This window comes from Suncus etruscus, chromosome 5 (genome assembly GCF_024139225.1).
Source record: "Suncus etruscus isolate mSunEtr1 chromosome 5, mSunEtr1.pri.cur, whole genome shotgun sequence".
NCBI classification, from domain to species: Eukaryota; Metazoa; Chordata; class Mammalia; order Eulipotyphla; family Soricidae; genus Suncus; species Suncus etruscus.
The window spans coordinates 71,177,333-71,194,585 of record NC_064852.1 but is presented as its reverse complement, the minus strand read 5'-3'; the positions used below and the strand labels follow the sequence as shown (position 1 = coordinate 71,194,585).

The window sequence follows — 17,253 nt, the reverse complement described above, 5'->3', positions numbered from 1 at the left end:
TGCACACTTATGCTTGCTGTATGTATCTGAGTTCTGTCTTGCTTTGGATTGCTGGATCAGTTTGTCTTTGTTTAGGTAGTGATTGATGTTAGCTAACTCTAAAGGTTTTTGAGTTCAGTACTTAAAATCTTCATCGCTTAACCATGCCTGCTGACTCATCCAGAGAACACAAATCAAACAAGGACTTTCTACCAACTATTGACTATTGAATATCTACCATGTTGAGTTAGGAAGAATGATATTTTAGGTTTATCTCAACATAAGAATTTCTGTGCTTTTACAGATCTTATATATCTTATTAAGTCACTAATACAGTACTTTTTATTACATTACTTATGTATATTAGATGTATATTATAATATATAATATATTAATATTATAATATATTACATGTAATATATATAATAATATGCATATTACTTTTTATTTTTTAAACACCTTGATTACATACATGATTGTGTTTGGGTTTCAGTCATGTAAAGAACACCACCCATCACCAGTGCAACATTCCCATCACCAATGTCCCAAATCTCCCTCCTCCCCACCCAACCCCCGCCTGTACTCTAGACAGGCTTTCCATTTCCCTCATACATTCTCATTATTAGGACAGTTCAAAATGTGGTTATTTCTCTAACTAAACTTATCACTCTTTGTGGTGAGCTTCCTGAGGTGAGCTGGAACTTCCAGCTCTTTTCTCTTTTGTGTCTGAAAATTATTATTGCAAGAATATCTTTCATTTTTCTTAAAAACCATAGATGAGTGAGACCATTCTATGTTTTTTTAATTAATTTTTTATTTTTAATTATGAGAACGAAGATGCAAAGAAAGAGGACAAGGTAAAGTTACAGTGGAAGGACAATCACCCATAAACAGCAGTAGTCCTATTGCTGATATCTTAACTTTGAACTTTCAGCCAAAGAACATTAAGAAAAATAAAACAGAACCTATGTACAATTGCTTTGTCCCTCAAGTCCCCAGATTGTAGTACATAATATATCTTAGCAGTACACAAAGCAATCTAAAGACATAACACTTATGTAACTCCTTAAACATTGAAGGCAAAGTACTTTTTTACATTTCCATGCACATGTATATTAAAGTTAACCTCAAAAGTTTGAGTGGTTTGTTTCTCTTAAGGATTAGAGTCAAAGGAGCACAGTAAAAACGGTGCTAGAGTGGCAATTATTGTTTGCATAGGCCCACCAAAATATGAGGGACGTGGAATGGAAAAGCTTTGGCCTAAATACAAGGAGACCCTACCCCTGAAGTTTCCTGGCATAAGACCAACTCTAGGCTCCACGCAAACTAATTTGTTTAATCCAGGAGACCATTCTGCATTTCTCTCTCTCTCTCTGACTTATTTCACTCAGATTCCATGTACATCCATGTATAGGAAAATTTTATGACTTCATCTCTCCTGACAGCTGCATAATATTCCATTGTGTATATGTACCACAGTTTCTTTAGCCATTCATCTGTTGAAGGGTATCTTGGCTGTTTTCAGAGTCTTGCTATGGTAAATAGTGCTGCAATGAATATAGGTGTAAGGAAGGGATTTTTTGTATTGTATGTTTGTGTTCCTAGGGTATATTCTTAGGAGTGGTATAGCTGGATTGTATGGGAGCTCGATTTCCAGTTTTTGGTGGAATCTCCATATCGCTTTCCATAAAGGTTGAACTAGACGGCATTCCCACCAGCAGTGGATAAGAGTCCCTTTCTCTCCACATCCCCGCCAACACTGCTTGTTCTCATTCTTTGTGATGTGTGCCAATCTCTGTGGTGTGAGGTGGTACCTCATAGTTGTTTTGATTTGTATCTCCCTGATGATTAGTGATGTGGAGCATTTTTTTATGTGTCTTTTGGCCATTTGTATTTCTTCTTTGTCAAAGTGTCTGTCCATTTCTTCTCCTCATTTTTTGATGGGATTAGATATTTTTTTCTTGTAAATTTCTGTCAGTGCCTTGTATATTTTGGAGATTAGCCCCTTATCTGATGGGTATTGGGTGAACAGTTTCTCCCACTCAGTGGGTGGCTCTTGTATCCTGGGTGCTATTTCCTTTGAGGTGCAGAAGCTTCTCAGCTTACTGTATTTTCCTGCATATAAGACGACTTTTGAAACAAAGTCAACCGAATATCGGGGGTTGTCTTATACTCCAAGTATATCCTGAAAAATGTTTCAATATGCCGCTAAATGAAAATTGTCTGAATATTGCCACAAAATGAATTTTCCAACTCAATCCTGCACCAATCACTGCAAGGCTGCTCGGACCACCTCTCTAACTCAGCCAATCCAAGCAGGCTTTTTTCTTTTTCTTTTTCTTTTTCTTTTTTTTTTTTTTTGGTGTTTTGGGCCACACCCGGCAGTGCTCAGGGGTTACTCCTGGCTGTCTGCTCAGAAATAGCTCCTGGCAGGCACGGGGGACCATATGGGACACCGGGATTCGAACCAACCACCTTAGGTCCTGGATCGGCTGCTTGCAAGGCAAACACCGCTGTGCTATCTCTCCAGGCTCGGCTTTTTATGCATGCAAATTAGACAATGTTCTGTACCCAAATCTACACTATAAAAAAGCCTGCTCAGATTGGCCAGAGTCAGAGAGGAAGTCTATTACAGTATAACCTTTGAACCTTTGCTTGTTGGGATTGGCTCACTGAGGTACATGAGCACAGGTGCACATGCAGCACAGGAACGTTCTGTCTGATACAGCGAATATAGGCCTAAACCTACGTTTTAACTGCAAAATTAGGGGGTCATCTTATACGCCGGAAAATATGGTAATATATTCCCATCCGTTATTCTCTGCTTTCTCTTGTTTGGAGAGTGCAGTTTCCTCCTTGAAGATGCCTGTAGTCTCACTGTCCTGGAGTGTTTTGCCTATGTGTTGTTCTATATATCTTATGATTTTGGGTCTGATATTGAGGTCTTTAATCCATTTGGATTTTACCTTCGTACATGATGTTAACTGGGGGTCTAAGTTCAGTTTTTTGCAAGTGGCTAGCCAGTTTTGCCAACACCACTTGTTGAGGAGGCTTTTTTTGCTCCATTTAGGATTTCTTGCTCCTTTATCAAAAATCATATAATATATTATATATTATATTATTATAATATATTATGAAATATTATATATAATATGTTATATTAATTATATTATATTATACTATGTATATACTATGTATATTACTTTTTTATTATAGTATATTAGATGTTTACTGCATGTCAGACACCATGCCAGTTTCATTATTTTGGCAAGTATTATTGAAGTTGGCATTGGTTAGCATACAAGATAACAGCCACAACATAATGTCTAGTGACCCATGTAACACAAAATGTGTGTACTGTGATTCCTGTGATCTGAGAGTCATAAAGGAAACATACATTACATTCAGTCATGGTTCCTCAAGGAATAGAACTGGAACATACGGGAGGAACTGGAGAATTTTGTGGATTCTAAATAGGAACACCCAAGTCATGTCTAGATGGTTCCATAAATGTGTACCTGTTTAGAATCTGATCAGACATGACACAGTTGAGCCAGAAGACCGAATTAGAGGGTAGATGCCTCAAGGAAACCTTGTTAGAATGCTTCAGAGGCCCAGGCAGGCTCCAAATTGTTTGTTTTCTCTTTGTATTTACACACCATGTTAGGATTCAATTATGTGGAGCTCCATGGGAATTGTACAGTTACTTGGTGTTAGATTGCCCTCTGTATTTTCACTGCTCTGATGTTTTTCATTTTTATTTTGGTCCAGGATCACTTCTCTTCCCTCTGATTACTGTTTCTATTTCTGAAACATTTTACCCTTAATTGTATTGTAAGATAAACACGACTCAAATGTATTAACTTTATCTCATACCCTTTTTGTGCTTATTTAATTTGATAAAGTAGAAAGAATGTTAAGTCTGATAGAAAGGAAGACTGAGGATATTGCTAGCTGATGAGAATGGAACTAGTCAGAATGTTAGAAGGGCATCTCTGTCTCCTCAGGGAGGTCAGGTGCTAGGTGGAAATGAAGAAAAATGAAGAATAAATAAATAGACAGGGATTTGGCTGCAAAGCTGCTTTAAAATCTTTTGCCCCCTTAATCTCCTTTGCATCTTTTTGAACAAGTCTAAACTGACTAGTTCTTAGAAACAGTTAAAGTGATTAGGTTGCCTAGTCATCCTGTGTGCCAGAAATATACCACTTTGCCTTTGTCATATTGCAGGCCACTATTAAGTTGCAGGGCTATACTAAAGCATTTAAAAATGTATGAACCTGCTGACTGTTTTTGCAGCCAAGATGTTCCGACGAGTGCTCACCATTGTGCAGGCCCATTGCAAGCTGGGTTTGACTGCTACCCTTGTTCGGGAAGATGACAAAATCGTTGACTTAAATTTTCTGATCGGGCCCAAGCTCTATGAAGCCAACTGGATGGAATTGCAGAACAATGGCTACATCGCCAAGGTCCAGTGTGCTGAGGTAGTTGTCTCTTCCCACACAGTTTTGAAGGGTGAAGGGGAAATGGGCAGATTAAATCCTGGGGGGGAGGGTAGGCACTCTTGCAAGAATCTGAGCTGACTGGTGCTACCCTGGGTGGTGGTCAGTGCTCTGACCATTTCATGGGCCAAGCTGGGCCCAATCAGTAAGTAGTGTTGGTTACATATAGACAGGCTGCTGTCCCTCCCCTGTGGCAGTGAGCGCATTAGCCTGTTCCTGTACACCTTCCAGACCATTTCCAGCAGCAAAGTTGATGATACCCCAGAGGACACTTGTGCCCTTGAACATTGTATTTAAAATAATTTCTTCCCATTCCTGTGCTATAATGAATACTACCTATGTAGGTCTATGTGAAAAATACATGTTCAGAGCCAAAGGTTATTGGACCAGTGTATATGAGTTGTATACCTGAGGCCTTGTTTCAGGCCCTGTCACCACATGGTCCCCTGAGCTCCGGTGAGAGCAGCCCCTGAGCACTGCATTCTCCCTAGGTGTTTTTTTTTTAATAGAAATATGTAAAAATACATGTTCAAAGGAAGGAACAACCAAAAATTTTAGCACCTTCAAATAACTGTCTTTCCATGGCTAGAGTGGGATGACCTCTGGAAGGCTGGGAGGATCCTGTGCAGGGAAGGGGGAATGGGAGGTATCTGTAGATATGCTCAGTTGACAGTGCTTTTCTCTTCTCTACTTATATTTCTTTTTTTTTTTCTTTATTACTATTATTACTTTTTTAAGCATTGTGCTTATAAAAGTTTCAGTCATACAATGTACACCACCCTTCACCAGTGTACATTTCCCACCACCAATGTCTCAACCAACTACTAGTTTCTCTCCCATCTCTCCATCCCCACCTGTCTCAGGGAGATATTTTACTTCTATCTTTTTCTCCTCTCCTCTCTCTCTCTTCCTTCCTTCCTCCTACTTTTCTTGCCTCTCTCTCTCCCCCCTTTTTAAATGACAAATCTCACTTTTTTTGGGGGGGGGTCACACCCAGTGGTGCTCAGTGGTTACTCCTGGGTCTGCACTCAAAAGTCACTCCAAGGAATACTGGGGTTTGAACCTTAGTCTGTCTTGGGTTGACTGTGTGCAAGGCAAATGTCCTACTACTGTGCTATCACTCCGGCCCTATCACTTTTTAATATGACAGCTCAGAAGCCAGCTTCAGAACCCTTTTCCTGCCCCTGCCAGGTAGTCTACTGTCATGCAGTTTCAGTGCACCATTTTCACATTTCTCTTTGTGATTTGTTCCTTGTATGTATGTCCCTGAACATATAGTTGTTCAGCATTGGTTTTCTTTTTTCTTTTCTATATGTATGTAAATAGATCAGGTTATATATGATCTTACATGGTTTCTGTGTTTACACATTCTATGTATTATGCATTATTTTATGCCTAGAGCCATAGTTATTTGTCTTAATTGCTCTACAATATTCCAATATACTATAATTTGATAAGATACTACAATTGCTATGACAGTGAAGTATTATACAGCAGTAAAATAAAACTTTCAATATTTCTATTACATTTTGGTTGCTAAGGTTGTTACTTGCCTTGTATGTGATCAGCTTTATTTCAATCCCGAATACCATATATGGTTCTCAAAGCCCCCTATTGCCAAGAGTGGTCAAATAAAGCCAACCCTTCTTCTCACTCAACATCCCCCCCCAAAAAAACCTAGCAATTTTAGTGAAGTATAGCTTGTGTTCTGTTATTTTAATAAATGTAAATAGTTGTGCAGGTAAGTTTGGTTTTAGAATACTTTACTGTTGCGAAGATTGTATGACACATTTTTAATGACTCTCTACATCTCCTAGCCCTAGGCTGCTATTTATCTATTTTATCTTTTCCTAAATTTGAACCATAGTTTGTTTGTTTGTTTAATTTTATTGAGACCATTGTAAATTAGAAGTCTTTCACCATTGTATTTCAGGCATATAGTGACAGTGAATTAGGGCCATTCCCACCACCAGTGTTGACCTCTCTCCACCATAGTTCCCGGCATGCATCCCATACCTCCCCGCTTGGCTCCCTAAACTACTAGTGTAACAGGTCCATTTTGTGTTTAGCTTGTTATAGTTTGGGTCTCTTGATTCTATTGGCATTGACTATGGCTTGGGTATTTAGATCTGACTCAATGTTGAGACCACCTAGCCCCCTGAACCCCATCCAACTTTTTTCTTTTCTCTATTTGTAGAAAGATATAGAAATATGAGGCAGAGCAAAATGATTTAAGTTCTAAGGTACTATGTAAAAGGCAGGAGCCTCTGTTTAGAAGATATAAATAAAATTAAAAGAAAGGGGCTGGAGTAATAGCAGAGTGGAAGAGCATTTGCCTTGCTTGCAGCCAACACAGGACAGACCCTGGTTTGATTGCTGGCATCCCATATGGTCCCCTGAGCCTGTCAGGGGCGATTTCTGAGCACAGAGCCAGGAGTAACCCCTGAGCGCTGCTGGGTGTGATCCAGAAACCAAAGAAAAACAAAAAGGTGGGGGCAGGTGTGGCAAGATTTTTTTTTTCATAGGCACAATAAATGTTGGGGAAATTGGAAAGGAAATTTTTTTGGCCTAAAAGATAAAAAGATACAGGGTGCCTCCACCCATGAAGCATACTGTGATAAGACTCACCCACTACAGGTTCCGGGCATGCTAGTTGTCCTACTCCAAGGTATTTCTTTATGGTCCCAGGAGAAGTTTTGTTCAATGTGGTTGTCAAAGTCGGTTTTCTGTAATTAGAGATTTTGGTTTTTGCACAGATCCTAGGACAAATCCTAGGGTACAGTCTTTCTTTCTAGTCCCAGAAAAAGTTCTGCTCAGTCTCAGTTATCATAGTCATTTTTCTGTAATTAGAGATCTTGGTTTTTGCACAAATCTTAGAAGGAGCATCTTCTGATTTTATCTCACTGTTAGGTGGTAAGGTAGGGCAACCTGCCCCTAGATCGAGTTGTTGTTTTCTCATCATCAGGGTGTCATATGAACCTACCATGGAGCATGTTGGTGCCAGAGCAGTATTAGGGCTCCCCTCAGGGGAATTTGTATTTCAGGTTTTGTATTGTGTGCACTTGAGTTCACAGTTTTACTAATGTATAATTTACATATGACATATTAACATATAATTCAATTTTTAAAAATTTAGTTAATGGAATGGTCTTTAGAAGTTTCCAGTTGTGTCAGAGCCAGTGATGTGGTACAGTGGGTTAGGCTCTTGCCTTATTTGTGACTGATTGGTTTTAATTTCCAGTACCCTATAGTGGTTTCCCTGAGTACAGACCAGGAGTAAGCCATGAGCTTAACCCAAGTGTGGCCACACACAAAAACACATGCATATACACAACCAGTTTTCAATTGTGTTCTTTGAACTCACACACTGACCCCTGATTTTTATTGTATCACAGGTTTGGTGCCCAATGTCTCCTGAGTTTTATCGGGAATATGTGGCAATTAAAACCAAGAAACGAATCTTGCTGTACACCATGAACCCCAATAAATTCAGAGCTTGCCAGTTTCTGATCAAGTTTCATGAAAGGAGGAATGATAAGATTATTGTCTTTGCTGATAATGTCTTCGCCTTGAAGGAATATGCCGTTCGGCTGAACAAGTAAGTGGAAAATTAGGAGTTGTAGCTTATCTTCTCTTGAGAGTATAGAAGACATTTCTCAACTTGCTGGGGCTTTAGGCTCTAGATTTTTGGCTTTGTGCTTCAATCTCAGGAACCAAATGAGACCAGGTGAATAGTTGGAGCATATAGAGAAGGGAGCCTGGTCTCCGTGGACCCAGGTAGTTAGTTATGTTGCTGTGGTGGGACACATTTCGGATGTGGGCACGTGGGTATGAGTTTGTTGACCTCTGGACTAGATCACAGCATGATTGGGCAAGGTCCTGCCTGTTGTTAAGAGATTGCCAAATGTCGTTATTTGTTTTGGGCTGGAATCTTGTTTATTGTCTTGGGTTGGAACTTTTATTCTCATGCAGGTGGCAGGGGAGAAAGAAGGGCATTTTTTTTTTTTTTTTGTATTTGGTTTTTGAGTCACATCCAACAATATTTCAGGGTTACTAACTCATGGTTCTATTATTCTCGGGAAGTACTCTGGCAATGTTTGGGACCATATGGGACACTGGGGAATTGAACCTGGGTTGGAACATGCAGTGCAAGTGCTTTACCTGCTGTACTATCTCTCCACATTCCAAGTTATTCTTTTTTCTTGGTTTTTATTTTGGGGGGGCATACCTGGTGGCTCTCAGGTTTTACCCCTTGCACTGTGCTCAGGGATCATTTCTGGTAGTACTTGGGGAACTATATGGGATGCCAGGAATCAAACTCAGGTTAACAGCATGGAAAGTGTGAAAGGTCCTATCTAGTGTACTGTGCTCTGCTTCAGGATTCCCTTATTCTTTACCTTCAATCTCACCTCTGCCTTCCACTCTGCCTGAGGTCCCCTTTGCAGACCCTCCTTGTTTAGCATCTAGATAAGCTTCCAGTTTTCTGCCAGATGGGAGGAGGAGGCATGACTGGCTGCTACAGATGAGTTCTGACACTGATTCTTACACAAACTCAGTCTTCTGTCTGCTGTCACCCGCTTGCACTGCAACAGGTGACTATTTCTAGAGCCCTTCTGAAAAATTGGCTTGTTTTATATTGGCTTTCCCTTCTGCCAACTTGGACTTCTGTTGTATTCTATGAGACTCACTCATCATGACTGCATCCATCTGCTTTGCTGCTTCTGTAGAGTGACTCACTTCTCTGTTCTGCTGTTACTTTCTTTTTTCTTTTCTTTTGTGGGTTTTTCAAAGAGTTCAGCCAGACAGTCGTGCTGTACTTCACATCTTTTTTTTCCCTTATCATTTCACCCTTTCCCTTCCCCTTTTCTAGTATCTTACAAATTTTTCCCATCTCTTTCTCCCCCCTTTTTTTATTTTGGAGCCATACCTGGCAGTGCTCAGGAATTACTTCTGGCAGGCTTGGGGACTATATGGGATGCTGGGGATCAAACCCCAACTGTGTACAAGGCAAATGCCTTACCTTCGGTGCTATCACTCTGACCCCCTATTTCTTCCTTTAAAGAACCCTTCTCCCTGACACCTACATTTGAAACACATGAACACTTAAGGCTTGTCCCTTGTAGCCATTTTTTTGTGGGGAGCAGGGTTTGGGTCAAACCTATGCTCAGGGTTAACTTCTGGCTCTACATTCAGGAGTCACTCATGGCAGGCTCAGGGGACCATATGGGATGCTGGTATTGAACCTGAGTCAGCCGTGTGCAAGGCAAACACCCTGCCCACTGTGCTATCATCCTAGCTCCTTGTAGCCTTCTGAGTATTGACCTGGTTAGTTATTTGCCAGTATAGGGTAGAGCTGTGAGTTATGTTCTCACAGATGCTGGAATGGTGGTTGAAATGATTACTTACTGTTCTTTTTCTCTTTTTGTACTTAAAATGTTTAAACATTTCTGTCTTGTTTTCTTGCTTTAAAATTATTATGTGGGTCTATAACATTACCTTATTCTGTAGCTTGGCACAAACTATTGGCTGGTCGCCTCTGAGCCTTACTGAGAAAGGAATGGTGTTAATACTTTGCAGGGGCTGGAGAGATAGATAGCACAGCGCCCTTTTCCTTGCAAGCAGCCGATCCAGGACCTAAGGTAGTTGCTTCAAATCCCAGCATCCCATATGGTCCCCCTGCCTACCAGGAGCTATTTCTGAACAGATACCCAGGAGTAACCCCTGAGCACCTCTGGGTGTGGCCCAAAAACCAAGATAAATAAATTAATTAATAAATACTTCGCAGGAAGGGCTTTTTCTGTTATTACTTGTGTTAAGATGAAAGTCAGGACAGCTTTGAAGTCAGGCACACTAGATTTGAGTCCTGGCTCTGCTTAACTATGTCAGAAAAGGAACATTATCTGTCTCTCTGAATTTTTTGCTTTTCTGTCAAATAGAGATACCACATCTTCCTCAAAGGATTCTTGTGTATGGCCTCTTTGGTAGATGTTCCTCAAGTGTTAGGTTTTCTTTGTGAAGGAAGATTACACTTTTTAATTCCCTTTATGGGAGAAACTACCAGAAACACATCATTATGCGAGTGATTTTGTTGAATGGGAGAAGAAAAGAAACATCTAAAAACATCTGGTAGGGGGAAGAGGATTGAGTTTCCATAGCTTTTCCACAGGGAAAGCAGTTAAATTTGTATGGTACACTGGACTGGACACTCAAATATGGCACTTCATACATGATGACAGAGGCCATCAGCCTGTTCAGCTGTCCTGCTTAGCTTCCTCAGACTGGGGTGTGCTTTTTAGGGCACATTACCGGTCTTTAATGCAGAGTTAGTAAGGTGGAAAATATGCTGTGAAGCACTGAAAGAAATGCCTTTGTTTGTTTGTTTGTTTTTGAGCCATACCTACTGATGCTGGGAGTTACTCTTCATTCAGGAATTAACTCCTGGTGCTGCTCTGGGGACCGTATGAGATGACAGGGATCAAACCTGGGTCTGCTGCATGCAAGAATATTGCCTTACCCACTATACCATGGCTACGGCTTCGGCCCCTAGAAATATGCCTTCTAGCCTTAAGCAAATGCATTGGGACAGCTAATGTCTTCTCTGGGCTAGTCTCTTCAGTCACCGGGCTATTTTTTCTGTACATACTGGATCATGAAACCTACGTTTTAAACTTGTCAAGGACAGTGGTGCAGGAACAGATGGATTACTTTTCAATGATGTTCCTGGCTTAGAGTCTGACTAGGCTCCTCCATCCCTGGTAGTTGTTCCTGCTGTTCTTGTTGTCTCATTATCATTGTTTGTACTCACCTTTGGAAACTGGTCACCACATCTTGCCAAGAATGACAGAAAGTGGCATTGCTGTGTGCCACTGAAAGGTGAAAGGTGGTAAGGTGAAAGGTGCCACTGAAATTGGTAAACAAAAAGGGTTGTATCCTAATGTGATGTTGTAGAAGGCCCATGGAGAAAAGGCTGAAGGGGGGGCTCTTTTCTTCTTCTTTTTGGAGCATGCTGGTGTCTTTAGACATAGTTGTTTACATGTTTCTAAATCACAGCACATTTCTTTACCATTGTCCTGGGCTTCATGAAATCCAGTGGATACTTATATGGATGTAAAACTTACAGTGAGAAACATAAAAGCAGAGAAAAGCACACTCCAGAATGAGAGAGAAAAAAGAAAAATCTTGAAGGGAGTGATTACCTGAACTCTCAGGGAGAATGGACCAGGAATCAGAGATCAGGTGGAGAGGGCTGGAGAACCAGTAGCAGCCCTTTTCTCTGGATCTTCTAGTAGTTTTCTTACCTGACAACATCCTAGGGGAAAGAAACTCTGCAGGAACTCCCTTACCTTCTGACATGCCTCCAAGATATGTTAGGAGTGGTTTGTGGTGTGACTAACTCGACTTCTTTTTTTCTCTAGACCCTATATCTATGGCCCTACATCCCAGGGAGAGAGGATGCAGATTCTCCAGAATTTCAAGCACAATCCCAAGATCAATACCATCTTCATATCCAAGGTCTGTGTGACTATGGGTGGTGATGAGACCCCAGCAAGCTCCAGGATTGGAGTTACAGGATCCTGGATGATCTGACCAGTGAATTAGTTTTTGTTGAAAGAATACAGTGAATCAAGTTCTAGTCTCACTGTCCTGTGTCTAGAAGTACAGGAATATTGTATAAGGGTGTGACAAGCAGTTGAGGGGGTCTTCATGTATCAAAGATAAGCCAAAGAATCTGTTAGCCTGGTGGGGCTGGGCTGAGACTATAGCTCAAAGGCTGAGCCCATGTTTTATAAGCAGTACACCTGAATTTCATCTTAAGCACTGTCAAATGTGAATCAAAACCCAAATTAATTAGCAGTTAGTCTCTTGGCTTACTTAAGGTTTTTCTCCACATGTTTTAGGGATACAGGAGTTTTATTTATTTACTTTTTAAATAGATATGAGGGAAATATCCTACTTTGACCTCCTGTGAGAATGACCAGTGAGAAAGGCCAGCAGAATGACGCCTTGTGGAATAAATAAGTACTTGGTCTGAAATCTCTAAATGGGTTTGGAGACTCTTGGAGGTTATTGGTCCTGTTCTGCATACTTGGTGCTAGTGAATGGAAGCTCAGTAAACTAATATTTGAGTAGTTCCAGCACCTAAAAGAAGACTTACTTATAAAGTGATCATAGGTATGTCACAGAGCACCAAACTATGATGTTTGTAGCTGGACACTTCAGTGGTTCAGTGGCTCAGGTGATTTCCTTGCATCAAAATCTAGTCTAATGTAGGCACTGATCCCTGCCAGGTTACATGTGTCACATGAGTTACCACACCTGTGGCCTCCAGTGAAGGGTATATAACTTTTGGGTCAATTTATTTAAATTTGAGCCCAGTTGATCTTTTCATTTTGTGTGCCATGGATGGAAATTTTCTCATACTCATTAGCTCTATTCTTGTAGGTGGGTGATACGTCTTTTGATCTCCCAGAAGCAAACGTTCTCATTCAGATTTCATCTCATGGTGGATCCCGCCGGCAAGAGGCCCAGAGGCTGGGACGAGTGCTCCGAGCCAAAAAAGGTGAGTGTGGTCTCCTTTCCCCTGCTGTGAGAGGTTTCTCCTTTCAGATCACAGGTTAGGAAGAAGGGAAGAAGGCAAAGCTACTGATGTCTTCTGATGATGTATTGGTGCTCCTGGATGAAGCTTACTCTGAGGAAGGGGTAGCCCCAAAGCAAAGAACAGATGTCCTGGCCCTTAATGTTTCTCATGCTTGGAAGGTGAATATGTGGGTGTTTTCCACTGGCAGCTGCCTGGAATTCACACAATATCAAACTGAGCAGCTTTGTTAGTAGGTAGGAGGAAGAGCCAGGAAGCAGTGCTAATGGTGTGGACCTAGAAGGGAGACCATAGTACTGGAGGCTATTTCCTGGGCCTCAAGTCAGGGTATAGGAAGCCCAACAGGTAAGAGAGAGTGACAGAAATCTCATTCACAACCTTCAGTGCTGCTCCAGCTGAAGGTTTCAGTGAAGGAGGATTTGCAAAGTGTAGTGTCCACTTGTCAACCTCAGGGAAAGAGTTTAGACTCCCAGCATAGGGATGATAGCAACTGTGATTAACTGCCTTTTTTTTAAAGCCATTATAATGGGTGCCTAGTTCATGGTTTTCATTTGCATGTTCTCAATTAATAAAGCTATTGAGCTCTTATGAGTTTGCTCCTAAATTATTTTTATGTTTTCGAGAAATATCTAGTTTCAGATTTTTTGGCCTTTTATAAATTGGGTTCTTTTTTTTTTGTTTTGTTTTTTGTTTTTTGTTTTTGGGCCACACCCTGTGACGCTCAGGGGTTACTCCTGGCTATGCGCTCAGAAGTTGCTCCTGGCTTCTTGGGGGACCATATGGGACGCCGGGGGATCAAACCGCGGTCCGTCCTAGGCTAGCGCAGGCAAGGCAGGCACCTTACCTCCAGTGCCACTGCCCGGCCCCATAAATTGGGTTCTTATGATTGATTCCACTTTTGAGTTGTTTTAAAAGTTTTTTGATCTACATACAAATCTTTTATCAAACAAGCTTTATGTGTTATTTCCCATTTTTTGGATTTTTTATTTACTTTTTTGATCATGTCCTTTGAAGCACAGAAGTTTTTCACTTTAATAAGATCCAAGTTAATGAAAATTACATATTCTGCAGACCTTAAGTGATGATCTGAGTATATAACTTGCCCACTGCTTGACTTGCTTTTAAACTCGGATATTTAGTTCCTGCACTCTTACTTCTTGTCCTTTCTCCTGCTTTAACCCAGGGATGGTAGCAGAGGAGTACAACGCCTTCTTCTACTCACTAGTGTCCCAGGACACACAGGAGATGGCTTATTCAACCAAGCGGCAGAGATTTTTGGTAGATCAGGGTTACAGCTTTAAGGTACGTATCATCTTGGTCTTTGGTCTCTGTGAAACTGAAGCTTCTGTTGTGTCCTAGCCCCCATGAGAAGTATGGGCCACTTGGCAGCAGTAGTATGACTCAAAGCTTAGGCAGCCACAGAGCATTAGGGCACCAGAAGCCTTTTATCTCTTCATGAGATCTGAGGGAGGTGCATGGAACACTTGGGCAAATATCTTGCAAGATTTCCTGTCCCCAACTTTCCACAATGAGTGGTAAAGAATGAAACCTTGAGAGCCAAGAAATGTGGAATCTACTTTATTGTTTGTTTATAGACCACATCTAGCAGGGCTCAGGGTTTACTTCTGAATCTGTGCTTAGGGATCACTCCTGCCTGGCTTGGGGAACCTTAATGGGTACTAGGACTCAAACTTGGGTCAGCTACATGCAAAGCAAGTGTCCTACCCACTGTACCACCAATTTGGCCTCCTTGTTGACTTGTTATGTCAGCAGATGCTGGTGGGAAATTGTGCTGATATGCCAAGGAACTGTGACCATTCCTGTGTTGGCTTGAGTTCCCCAGGCTTACTCTCTTGAGGGTGCCATCTCCAGGTTAGAACTCGTCCTTAGTTGGTGAACCTCAGTGAGCCTCACAGACATAAAAGTTCTCCTTGTGTTACAGATCACTTATTTAAGTAACTCAGGGAAATTATAAACATTTGAGGTAACTTCTGGGTCATTGTCTGGGACATTTGCTGTCTTTGCTAAATGTGTGTTGGGAGGTAGTTTAAAGGGTTTTTAGTGGACCACTAATAGAGCAGCATTAGAACATAGAGGCTCCTGGGTCTGGATATGTAATACTGTAGTTTTTGCCTCTTCATGTACTTTAGGTGATATCTTTTTACATGTAATGAGAGTAACTGTTACTAGCCTGACACAGGTAGCATTGCCTGCCTTTTTCTCTTTAGCTAGACGTAATGACACTTTTTAGAGATCTCATGCTAGGATCAGATTTTTTCTGTTTTTTTTTTGTTTGTTTGTTTTGTTTTTGTGGGTGGCACACCCAGCAGTATTTGGATGTTAATGGCTCTATGTTCAGGAACTACTTATGGCAAGCTTGGAGGGTTATATGGGGTGCTGGGAATTGTACATGAGTTAGCCTCATGCAAGCTGAGTGCAATACCTGCCATCTATGCAGCTCCAGGGATTTTTTTTTTTTTTTTAAGATTTGCATTATGATCTTTTAACTATCAAAATTATTTGTTCTGGATTGGAGAGATAGTGCCAGGGTTAAAGTTATTGCCTTGGTTTGCTCTACAGCACCATAGGATTTCCAGAGCACCACCAGAAACAAACCTCCAGTCACAGACCCCTAATACCTCTCAGTGTGATCAACCCCTCCTTTTTCCTGCATTCCCCTAAATGTCTATGTTGATTACCTCCTGGCTCTTTGTTTGTTTTTGGGTCACATCCAGCAGCGCTCAGGGGTTACTCCTGGCTTTATGCTCAGAATTCGCTCCTGGCAGGCTCAGGGGGCCATATGGGATGCCGGGATTCGAACTACCGACCTTCTGCATGCAAGGCAAACGCACTACCTCCATGCTATCTCTCTGGCCCCTAGCTCTTTGTTTGTTTGCTTGTTTGTTTCAAGAATTATAAGGGAAAGAGAAGCAAAAAATCATGAAATGCTCTGGGTTCTTTGATTTGGAAGCCAAGGCACCTCCTTGGAGGTGTAGGTAGAGTGAGTAGAGCTGTGCGGGTAGAGCTGCCTTAGCCTTCCTCATCTCCCCTTCAGTGGTCAGTCCTCTGCTATCCTGGCATTGTGACTAGGTCATGGTGACCAGAAAGGCACAAGTGACCCATAACCATACTCAGACTTGTGGCCACCTGAGTGTTCAGACCATTCTTACTTTTAGGAATTGTTTTTAGTTAGAGTGGAAAGAAAGTTTTCTATATAATCAATCCAAACCATCAACAGGGATTGATCCCCAGAGAAGTGAAAATGTCCATTGTACTGTATCTTTCCATTACAGAGAAAGTCATGTTATATTTGTTCTGTTCATTTAGGATGCTACTGGAAGCTATGTCCCCCTCAGGCTGAAGGATAGCAGGCTATGCCTCTGCACCTTTGGTTCTTTTCCTTACCTGGTGCAAGATGACAGAATTATCAGATTGAGCATTTTTATTTATTTTTATTTATTTTTTTAATATTTCTACTAAAGAACCATGGTTACAAATATGTTTGTAGTTGGGTTTCAGTCATAAAAAGTATACCCCGCTTCACCAGTGTAAACTTTCCACCACCAATGCCAGCTATCTCTTCGCCCCTCCCCACCTGTCTTCAAGACAGCCATTCTATTTCTCTCACTCACTACCATTGACATGATAGTTGTTAATATAATCATTTCTTTTCTTTTCTTTTTTTTTTTTGTGGGGGGGGGTCACACCTGACAGCACTCAGGGGTTACTCCTGCTGCACACTAAGAAATTGCTCCTGGCAAGTTCAGGGGACCATATGAGATGCTGAGATTCGAAACACCGTCCTTCTGCATGCAAGGCAAAACACCTTACCTCTATGCTATATCTCTGGCCCCATAAAGTAGTCATTTCTCTAACTGCACTCACCTACTTTTGGTAAGCTTCATATCATGGGCCAATCCTTCCAGCCCTCATCTCTATTGTCTCTGGGTATTATTACTATACTCTTTTATTTTTCTTATATACCACAATGAGTGTAATTATTCTATATCTGTCTTTCTTCCTCTGACTTATTTCACCCAGCATAATAGTTTCCATGTCCATCCTTGTATAGGAAAATTTCATGACTTCATTTTTCCTGACAGCTGCATAGTATCCCATTATGTAGATGTACCACGTTTCTTTAGCCACTCATCTATTGTCAGGCATCTGGATTGTTTC

General features: G+C 41.2%; 1 protein-coding gene across 1 annotated transcript in view; it reads left to right on the top strand.

Annotated features, from left to right (window-relative positions):
* Positions 1–17,253, top strand: part of ERCC3 (ERCC excision repair 3, TFIIH core complex helicase subunit) — a 38,720-nt gene that overhangs the window by 17,457 nt on the left and 4,010 nt on the right. Inside the window, exons 9-13 of the mRNA XM_049773106.1 lie at positions 4,276–4,460; positions 7,874–8,076; positions 11,894–11,990; positions 12,921–13,038; positions 14,258–14,376. Coding sequence (XP_049629063.1) covers positions 4,276–4,460; positions 7,874–8,076; positions 11,894–11,990; positions 12,921–13,038; positions 14,258–14,376 — 722 coding nt within the window. The remainder of the gene's footprint in view (positions 1–4,275; positions 4,461–7,873; positions 8,077–11,893; positions 11,991–12,920; positions 13,039–14,257; positions 14,377–17,253) is intronic.